We start from the raw sequence: 10,367 nt of genomic DNA, 5'->3' as shown, positions 1-10,367 counted from the left end.
TCATCATCAGCTACAGCCTGCAGGTCCGCTGCTCGTCGGGGGGGGGAGGGGTGGTCGGGGTCGGGGGTCGGGTGGCTTTGCCTGCGCGAGACGTGAGACTGCAGCTCCCGGTGCCAAACGCCCCCCCCCCGGGCTTTACCCAGAGCGACGCTGGCCGCCGGGTTCGAGAGGAGAACCTCGAGAGTGAACCGGGGATGCCCTAACCTTCCCCCCGAAAAAGCAGGAAAGGGTTAACGTGAACGCTGCCGGAAATTTCTCGCGGCTCCCTGGGCTAATGAAGCGCTTCGGAGAGGAAGCGGAGATCCGTTATTGATTCCCCGGATAACCGCTCTCTCCGGCCAGAGCCTCTCCCTCCTTCCTCCCCTGGGTGAGTATTTCTAAACAGCCGTCCCCCCCCCCACGCCTGCCCCCCCCCCCCGCCCCCACAGAGCGCTGTTAGGGCCCAAAACGGTCTGGATTCATTAGGATTTAATTATGCTTTCCTTCGGGTCAATGAGGTCCTGCATTTCATTCCACCTGAGCCCTTACTTACTTAATTGAATCGATTAGTTGACTAATTGGACGATTCGTCCGTCTCAGGAACGCGGCGGACAGACTGTGTATGGATCGTGGCTGGGCAGAACAGCAGTTTTTAAAAAAAATAAATAAATGAAAGAGCAGTTACCATGTATCAGAAGCATATTGACAGCCACACGCTTGTGAGGAAAGGGGATCTGTTTTTTAGCGTTTTTACCGTTCGATTCCAGGTTTGAGACTTTTGACACGGTCCCTAAGGCGACACAGAACTCAGCCCGCAGACTGCCAGTGGTTGACTGTTCTCAGGGACGTTTTTAATGTTTTTTTGGGGGGGGGGGGGGGGTTTTCTCCCTGGGGGAGCTCAGTGTAATGCGATTAGCGGATAAGCGGGAGAGCACCTCTGCGGCCTTCCTCTCTCTCCTCTGTTTTTCTCACGACACTGGGGCACGTACCGCGGGATCGCTAATTGCCTCGTTAGCTAATTAGCCTGGGAAGCGCGGGGAAGAAGCTTCCTGGAGGAAAGTACGGGTGGTCAATCAATCAATTATCTATCTGGGACGGGCATTGTATACAGGAGAGGGGGAAAGGTCAGCGCTCAGAGAGTGAAAGTCCCGACGTGCGTTTCTTCCACCCATGAACTCAGCCAGCTGATTTCACTGATTAGTTCTACAACCTGGATGAAGAGTTGTGCTAATTAGCAAATACAGGTGGTTGGAACAAAATACTGGGGAGGACTTTTACTTTCTGAACCTGAGTTAGAGCGCCGACATATTGTTGGGAGGAGGAACTGCGGGTTACAGGAGAAGTCCCCCAAGGCCAGCACACGCACGTCCTTTATATTTAGCATGTGTTTGTGTTTATCATGGCCCAATGGTGTTTCTAACACTGCATGTGTACATTATCAGAGTCACAGATATCACATTTTTACATGCAGTCATAGAACTGGATCGTTTACCGCAGCAATGCAAGTCAATGGTGCTCAGGACCTTTGAGTAACAGGCCCGGCTCCCTGAGCATTATGCTACAGCGCACGGGGCTTAGGTAGAGGATAATGCAAAGAGTCCTTCCCCTTCATTTTCATTCCCGCAAAGGGATCGCTCGGAGGCGGCGAACGGAATCGGATTTGCAATAAGCCGAGCTCCGTTGCAACACAAACTCTCCCCCGTAATCGGCTTTTCGGCCTCCCCGCTAATGCCGCGCCGGCTCTAAAGCCGCCGTGGGAACGAGGAAACGCCGGCGGACAACAGGAAGTCCGGCACGTCGCCTCCGTCACCCGGCTGCCAGCGTTCGCTCGAAGTTCCTCCTCTCGTCTTTTCTGCGCTCCCTGCATTATCAGACATCACAGCGCTCAGAGGTGTTTTCGTCCTCCGGTGAAAGCAAAGAGGGAGAAAGAAGGTCACGCGGCGTGTTTTGTAGTTTTTAAGCGCCGGCGTGTTTTGTAGTTTTTAAGCGCCGGTGTGTCTTGTAGTTTTTAGGCGCCGGCGTGTTTTGTAGTTTTTAAGTGCCGGCGTGTTTTGTAGTTTTTAAGCGCCGGCGTGTTTTGTAGTTTTTAAGCGCCGGCGTGTTTTGTAGTTTTTAAGCGCCGGCGTGTTTATTCGTCCGTCTGAAAGCCGCGCGGTCGGTCGGTCGGTCACGACCGCGCACTTCGTGACCGGCTCCTTCCGTTCCGAGGTCGACCGCCCGGCGTTTGGCGCGAGGCCCTCGGGTTTTGATTGACAGGTCCGAGGCTCCCTCTCCGGCTCTGCTGCACCTGAGCTTCTTTATGAATGGAGACGGGGGAGGGAGGAAAACAGCTTTTCATTTATGTGGCTGGCAGGAAGCAGGGCTAGCCGGGAGCAGGGTTTAGTTACGTTGTCCTGGTAACGGACAGGAATATGTGTGTCATGGTGGTTCCAGATTGGCTATGAAAGTGTGGGGCTAAAATGATCATGGCTGATCAAATAAGTCAAACACCTCAAAGGCAGGGGTGGGCGGGGCTGGTGGTGGGGTTGGAGGGGGGGGGGGGGGGGAGGTGTGACATAACTCTGAGGATGATTGTGGTGTGATTTATAAGGACAGGGTTAAGTCGAGGGTGGCTCCTGTTTGGCAGTAGCTGGAAGGTTGATTTGCAGAGGGTGAGGGGGTGGGGTGGGGGGGGGGGGTGCGGGGTGTGGGGTGGAGTGTCGCTGTGGCAGGATGAAGAGGATTAGCTGTCACAGCCTCACGCTGACAGGAAGCGGGCGGCGGCCTGAAAGGGCCGGGTTCGACCTTGGGGGCCAGGAAGGAAGCAGCTGTCAGGTGGCGGAGGGGCATGAGGGGACGAGGAGGTCTACCACAAACCCCACCCCCCACGTGCCGCGCGCTCGGGAAGCGTTCGGAAAACCTGCGGGAACAGCCAGGAATTCCAGGAACTGCGGCCCTCCGGCGAAGGAGCGGAGAGAGAGAGAGAGAGAGAGGGAGAGAGAGAGAGGGAGAGAGAGAGAGAGAGCCTCGACCGCGAACAGCGATGATGTCACGACTGGCGGGCCAGCGTCGAAGGGAGACTGGAACGTCTTCTGAGAATAGAGAATGACAACTTCCTAACAGGTGGGATGGCCACCGCCTCGCCGATACCGCTTTGACCTTTGACCTTCAGGCCTCGGGTTTCTGCGAACGCCTCCGCCTCCAACCCGCCTCGCGCCGAAAAAAGGAGGCGGGTTCGTTCTTCCCCCGCATTTTTGGAGTAATCCACACCCTGACCGAGCTCAAAGCGGCTTTAAAGATTTCTGCATTCCGCTTCCTGTTTGGGGGGAAAAAAAACACGGATTTGCCGTTCCCGTAATCGTGGACCGGGAACCGAGATCATTTCCCGAGCTCTCGACCCCTTTCTGATGTCAGACTTTTGAGTCGGCTAACTGGAATCGAACTCCGTTTCCCCGCGGAGAAGCGATTTTCTTTTTGCGTGCTTTGCCTGCTCAAAGTGCGCTCGGGACTTTTTTTTCCCGGTTTGTTCTCTGTTGAAAATTGAGAATGCGCTGCGCGTTGATACGAACTACTGAAATGAGGGCTGCTTGGCTGGCTGAATGTCTCTGAGATACAAAAATGTTACATACAGTTATATGACATCAGAGCGAGATCAGATATATGAGGTGTTCGATATACAAATATCTGGTCGAATTCTTGAGCAATCTGTTCATGTGTGAATGTGTAATACGTAAAATGCCAGCAGACATGCAGAGTCCTAAAAACCTCCTTCAGCTGACCTTTAAAAGCCCTTACAACAGGTCTTCCATTGTAGTGTTATCACAGGCCTCAGTTCACTGTTACAACAGGTCATAAGTCATTATAACTGCTAGTACTGTATATACTATTAAAAACAGATCCCATAGTTTATTATCACAGCAGGCCTCATTATAACATGCATAATTCATAACTGGTGTTATAACAGACCTCACAGTGTACAGTGTTATAAGTTGTTGCACGGTGTTATAAGTTGTCGCTGTTCATCTCTTCCAGATCGATTTCCTGTTGAATGAAAGAGGCAGGTTTCATTCACAGTGCGTAGCCTGCTGCCCGGGCTATGTCTCCTTTTAAAGCTTGTTTAAAGCTTGTGTGCCTGGTTCCCCCTGGGCTGCCACACTGCTAGCCTCTTCTAGGGATCCCTGCAGTCTCTCTCTCTTCACCGATAACAAAGTCCTTCTCCAGGCTTCAGTGTCACATGGCAAAAAAAGCACCAGTGTTATCCCACTGTGGAGTATGTTATGTTTTTTCGGAATTTTTATAAGTCAGTGTTCTAGAACTTTCTATTACCGGCAGCGATTGTGACATCAGCATTAGAATGTTCGGTTCAGAACATTCCAATCACACGTTTGTGACCTCACACCGTAAAGGGTTAATAGCCGCCTCCGCTGCCTGCTCAGAGTCTCGGTTCTACCTCCGGCCCGGATGTGGGGAGAGGGAGAGGGAGAGAACGCGTGAGAAGAAAGGGAGGAGGCGAAAGAGAGGGGGCAGAGAATGAACGAGAGCCCGCATTTTTTTTTTTTGCCTTTGAGGTGTTCCCGGCACCTGCGACGGAGCGCCGCGCTATTCTCGGACCCGTCCGATCGGCCCGGCGGCCTATTTTTGGCCGCATCCAAAAGCCGCCCTTGAAAGAAGATCAAACGCGCGGGAAGGGGAGGGGGGGGGGGGGGGATATTGGCTCATGGCAAACAGAGCGCGGTTAGCCGATAAGAGCGTGTTCATAACCTCTTATCTGCGTGGCTTTTTTATCTCCAGCGCGGGAGGGGATTGGCCGGTACCGTACGCGTCAAAGGGACCGTGGGATAGAGCCGCTGCATTGGCAGATATCCCCTCGCCCCCCGATTGTGTCCAGGGACTCGGAGCAAGGACTGCTGGGAAAAGCGAGGGCACCATCAATGAGCGTGCCCTTAAGTAGCGGGAAGATTACTCTCCGGGTCCCGTAACATTGAGATAACATATGTAACAATTGGAATAACCCCCTACCGTCCCCGACCCGTTAATTATCTCTTGAGAAGCGTCGAACCACCGGGTTCGCGTTCGCCCTCCAGGGGGCGGCGGGCGTGCGAGCGGCGAGAGGCCAGGCGGGACGACGGGGCGCGGCCGCTCGGCCCCGCAAAAAAACGCCCGCGCCGAGTCACGAACTCCGTCCCCCAGCAGCCCCGGCAAGGCCCGCGGAGCCCGACCTCCGACCTCGGGCCGTAGTTCTTTTTAAAGCCACCGCCGGTCCGGTGGCTGTTAGCGCTAGCGGCCGGGCCTTTCCGGCTGTCGATTGTTTCCGCGGCGCGGCCCCCTTGTAAGGCGATAGCTCGCGCGCGGGCGAGAGCCGGACGTCCCGGGGGCCGCTATCTTTAGGCTCCTCCGTCGGAGGCTGTCACCCGAGCCTTTCGGAGGCCCCCCGAAGCCACCGTATCGCAGGGGTGGTGGGGGGGTGGGGGGGCATCCGATACCGCGCTCTCTCCGCCGCGCAGGAAGCCGAGCCCCCGCGCTTCCTGCGGGCGAGCCTCTGGCGTAAACGCCGGTCGTTTTTTTTTTTTCCCAGGCCGGACGCGGGAGCTGAGCCCAGGCTTGCCAGCGACGGTCACTCCCACTACGGGGGCGCCAGCAGGGGGGGGCAGGGCTGGGGGTGTGAAACCCCAGTTTCCTGCTACACCCTCTGGGATTAGTGGGACACGGAGGGACAGCCCAGAGGTTTTACGGCTGAAACTGTCTAAAAAGCAATAAGCCGTGTAATAGGCCTCATTTACTATTAAAATCACAGCGATCCGTTACAACACCTAACTGTCATCAGTAGGCCTATGTCACACTGCAGCTAATCAAGGCGTATCCCTAAGTAGCGCTATTAGCCTACTGTATTCCCACGTTCGGCTTCATCTTGCAATCACGCCCACCATTTTGTTTCTTTGAGCGCCGCGTCGCCTCGAAGACGCGAATCGGCTCACGAACGCTACCCCCTTCTTTTGATTTTTACAAGTTTTAAGCGGACGAAAAAACAAACGAACGGTGCTTTCGAACGTCCGGTTGATGTCTGAGCGGGCGACGGTAGCCCGCTAGCACGGCGGGCAGCGCCGCTATCGCTTGGCGTCAGAAAGTAGCGGAGATAATCTCAACGCGCCGCCCCGGACGCGCTGCTAAATTTGGCAGCCGCGTCTCCCGATCAGAAAGGGAACTTTTTTTTTGCCGCCCGCCCGCCCCCCCCCGCCCAGAAGTGTGAAAATGCCTGGCGTCCGGTCACAGAAAGGGCTCGCTCTGTTCTATTTCGGTTTATGCGCATTGAAGTTGAGTCCGGCATGCGTTGCATGTTCCATTCACAATGAATGGCTCCTACTACTAACGTGTAAGCGCAGTGTCAACAGCAGGCTACTAGAAATCTCAGGCATGTGCAGACTCACGGTATATGAATGCCAGTCATATTATATATGGGTACACTGCAGGAATTTACTCTGGTTGCATTGTATGTGTTCCTGAATGCAGGATATGCAACATTGCAGGCCAACGTGTATAAAGATAGGACCCTAGCCTAAGCATGTACAAGCGCACTGTACAATTGCATGCACTTCCTATACAGTCTGACTGCTGTGCAGTCTTCCTGAAGATGTACGTTGGTGGAGAGCTGTCACATGCCATGCAGCAATCCCCCACAATGCACTGCTCAGCTGCCCGTAGTGGAAAGGCCTGGGATAGTGAGAGAGAGAGAGAGAGAGAGAGAGAGAACACAGTGAGAACACAGTGTGAAACACACCTCTCAAAGCCAGAAACACTCACACATACTGTACACACACGCACACTCACACATACACACACACATACACACACACACACAGACGCACACACATTCTTTTAAGAGCGGAGGCCCTCAGGACGTCTGGTACATAGCGTGCACGTTTTCAGAGTGCGGCCCCTTTGATGAGCAGCGACAGGTCAGCTGCTCGTCCAGGCCAGGAGCAGCCACCTTCCGGGGGGGGGGGGGGGGGGGGGTGGGGGTGGGGGGCGTTCGTCGGGGAGCCTATTAATAGACCCTCGCGTGCATGCCGCTTCACAGATGTAGCCTCTGCGCGCGCACACGTGTCCTCCTGCTCAGCCCAGGGGCATCACGCCACCCGGGAACGCTCGAGTGCCGTTCCTGTGAGAAACGCACCCAAAATAACCGCACGCTTGTGGGGGGGGCGGGGGGGGGGGGGGGGAAGAAAAGAAAAAAAAAAAAAACATTTCTTAATGCGAGCTGCGATTTGGGACCAACTGCTCTAAGGCTTCCTTAACGTCTATTTTTATGCCGCCCTGGCTATATTTGGACATATTTCTAATTTGTTTTGAGCTATTTTTTGCCGTCGGTGTCCTTTTTTACTATTTCCAGGCTGTGACAAATGTTCAAATGTTGTTTTCTATGTGCGTGTGAACTGGTGGTGTTCCCCGGAGGAAAACCCAACCTGGACAAATGATTAAACTGTTGAAAAAATGAACAGAAGGATTGGACCAAAAGCCAGCGCCTACCCACCATTAGTTTGTTCCATTGTTTTACAGTAGCTACAGATCTTTTTTTTAATCTATGGGACACAGTGGTGAAGACCAGTAGTACCTCATTCTCTGAGTTTAGAGCCCTTCCAGATGGATTATGGATATTGTAATTCACCAGGGGTGCTGCTGTTCCTCCTTTTTCAAAACATTTTCCATGTATTATTTTTTAAAAAACACCATATGTATAAGACGCATAGTATGCGTGTGTGCCTACGTGTGTGTGCGTCTATCTGTGTGTGTGTGTGTGTGTGTGTTAAAAAAGTAGTTTCTTAAATTATGCATAACTACACTGTTACATGTTATTATGCAAGAGAGAGAGCTATGCGGGTAAAGACTGGGACTTTTATTTTGTGAAGAATCTGAAAAATGATTTTTCTTCCCAAAGACCACAGGGCTGAGGATATGCTTATTCTGTGTCCTTTTAACCCCTGGCATGCTTGTTAAATAAGGCTTTAGCCAGGGGTGCTATGAGGGTGGGGGGGGGGTGGGGGGTGGCTGTTTAGGGCCCTGTCTGACTGGGGCCCTCAAAAAATATTAGATTTTCTGTGGTGGCGGTGGGATCCAATGTGAGATCTTTTCATGGGGCCCACAATCCCTGGAGGCGGTTCTGCCTGTAGCAGCCTTAATCCTTACTGGCAGGATCATGATTACTGAATTGCTAAAATGGACCAGTTTAGTTAAAAAGCAATAGCACTCAAGCCAAATGTAGGTTATTTGCATTTATATGCTGGTTTACTGGAAAATAGTTGTCATAAAGACAACACACAGATTTGTAATCCTTTTATTTTTTCTCATTTGTGGCTGCCACCTGACGTTCAGGCGTCTTCTCTTGCTCAACAGTGTGAACAGAACTCAATTCATCAGATCACTGACTTGTAATCAAGCATGTTAATATTGTACACAAAAAAGAGTTTATTGAGCATTGCGGTGGGTTTACCCGTCTAAGGGCCAATCACGGAAAGCATTAGTCCACAGCGTCCTCTGGTGGACACGATCTGGTGTCAACAATTCCATTTGAAATTCTCAAGTCCTGTTTAGATCTTATTAGGGAGCCTTTAAGCATAATTAGGTGTATGCTGCCCTCTCCTGACTAAAGCACGTAACACTTCAGTGGAAATTGACATGTCATAAACAAATAATAAATAAATAATATCATCAAGAACATCAATAAATAAAGATAATGCAAAAATGGACGTGTCCCAGATCTAAAGCAACAAGTTGTCGGACTGTCATAACTTTTCATCGCCCCAGTGAAAGTATGGACGGGCAGCGGATCAATACTGAAGTATCAATACTTCTGATCCTGAAGTTTCAATTTTGATACCAAATGTTTTCTTTAACCTGTAATTTAAATATGCATTTTTAAAATGAAAATCATTGAAATCACTAAGATTTCCCCTTTTTTATGTACACAAGAATACTTGTAAAAGAATCAGAATCGGTATTGGTATCGGGTGTCACTTGGTACCACATCGACAAGAAAATCAGTGGTATTGCCCATCCCGAAGTGAAATAGATCCTGAATCAGCCTCCTCCTTGTGCAAAAAAGCCCGCTCTCGTGCGTTGCTAGGTAGTTGTTAACAATCCCCGGCCCTGGTTGCCATGCTCGTCTTGCACGCACGAAACAGGACCTCCTAAAGAGAGCTGACGCGATTGGCTGGCCGTATGCTTCTAGTCAATCGAAGAGAAGTTTCTTCAGTTTGGTAGTTGAGAATTGATCACATTCCATTTGAAAAGATGTCGACAAAAAGAGCTATCGGTAATGCAGAGGTAAGCAACGACATTTAATTTTTTTTTACAAATCGTTTTATATCAGAAAGGATTTAGCGTTATGTTCACTGCTACTGGAAACCGGCAGTCCCATTTACGGCAGTGTCATGTTTCTTGGTTGTTTTTTTGTGCTTACTTAGCCAGCTAACGTATGTTTTCCAGACGGCGTCCGTAGTCTCATGTACATCGATAGCTACAGTTTTGATAAGGTCAGTTCGTGGCAGTCAATATTGAATAACTTCAGTGTGCCGAGAAATGACAGAAACATACAACAGTTCCTCGATATATAGCTAGCGACAGATGCCGGATTGCTACAAGCCAGGTTCTGCAACGTTAGCTAAAGTGGTAGCAGACGTTTAGGTGTATTATTAACTAATTTTGCTTCCCCGTTCTGTTTTTTTGTGCAAAATCGCTCGCCATGTTCGAGTATAATAAGAATGCAGGCAATTCCAAGCGTAGCGGACCAGATGTGTAGTTAACTGTACATGCATTAACGTTGTAGATAACGTTACTGGAATTTGATCCGAACGGGAATTTAACTACCAATGTAGCAAATTATCTCACCAGGATAATATTCTTACTCACTTAAGATTAGAGATGCGGTGTTGAATGTGAACATCCATGCGAATCTCATTTTATTCGTTTGTTTGTTTGTGTGTGTGTGTGTTTTCTTTCAGTATTTGAAAAAACGCGTACCCCAGAATCCGAAATACCAGCATGTTAAATCGAGGCTCGACACAGGTACAGTAACTGCTCTAGTTTCGCGCAAAGTGCTGTTATCAGATTTGGGTTTTTCCCACACATCCTGCAATAAGATACGCTTGAAATGGCGTCTCTCTTTAACCATGAAGCATCCGTGTCTTTTAAAATCCATAATAAACAGTCGCGTTCTTTCTCTTATAGGCTGCAGCCTGTCAAAGTACATGGAGAGATTGGAGGACATTAAAAAGAGTAAGTGTCATTTTCTCGGTGGTGAATGAGACATTTCATTTGAGATGGTGCTGTTATTGTACCCTTTGGGTACCCAAGGGGTTGGGTCCCATCATATATCCACGTTTAAATGCGTAATGTGTTTATGTTATAAAAAAAAA

The 10,367-nt window shown here is 50.5% G+C and overlaps 1 protein-coding gene across 3 annotated transcripts in view; it reads left to right on the top strand.

The window, feature by feature from the left end:
* The first annotated feature begins 241 nt into the window (after positions 1-241).
* LOC118219215 (centrosomal protein of 41 kDa-like) overlaps positions 242-10,367 on the top strand; it is a 15,866-nt gene continuing 5,740 nt past the window's right edge. The window contains exons 1-3 of one of the 3 annotated variants that reach the window (XM_035402214.1): positions 242-367; positions 9,954-10,017; positions 10,180-10,227. In XM_035402214.1, the coding sequence (XP_035258105.1) occupies positions 10,200-10,227 (28 nt within the window). In that variant the 5' untranslated portion in view covers positions 242-367; positions 9,954-10,017; positions 10,180-10,199. Of the gene's footprint in view, positions 368-8,866; positions 9,277-9,308; positions 9,486-9,953; positions 10,018-10,179; positions 10,228-10,367 lie in introns of those variants that run through there. The other 2 variants (XM_035402211.1, XM_035402212.1) reach the window with 2 other exon arrangements.

Source organism: Anguilla anguilla, chromosome 19, assembly GCF_013347855.1.
Source record: "Anguilla anguilla isolate fAngAng1 chromosome 19, fAngAng1.pri, whole genome shotgun sequence".
Lineage (NCBI taxonomy): Eukaryota > Metazoa > Chordata > Actinopteri > Anguilliformes > Anguillidae > Anguilla > Anguilla anguilla.
The sequence above is the reverse complement of the archived record's forward strand: the minus strand, read 5'-3'. Positions and strand labels throughout refer to the sequence as shown.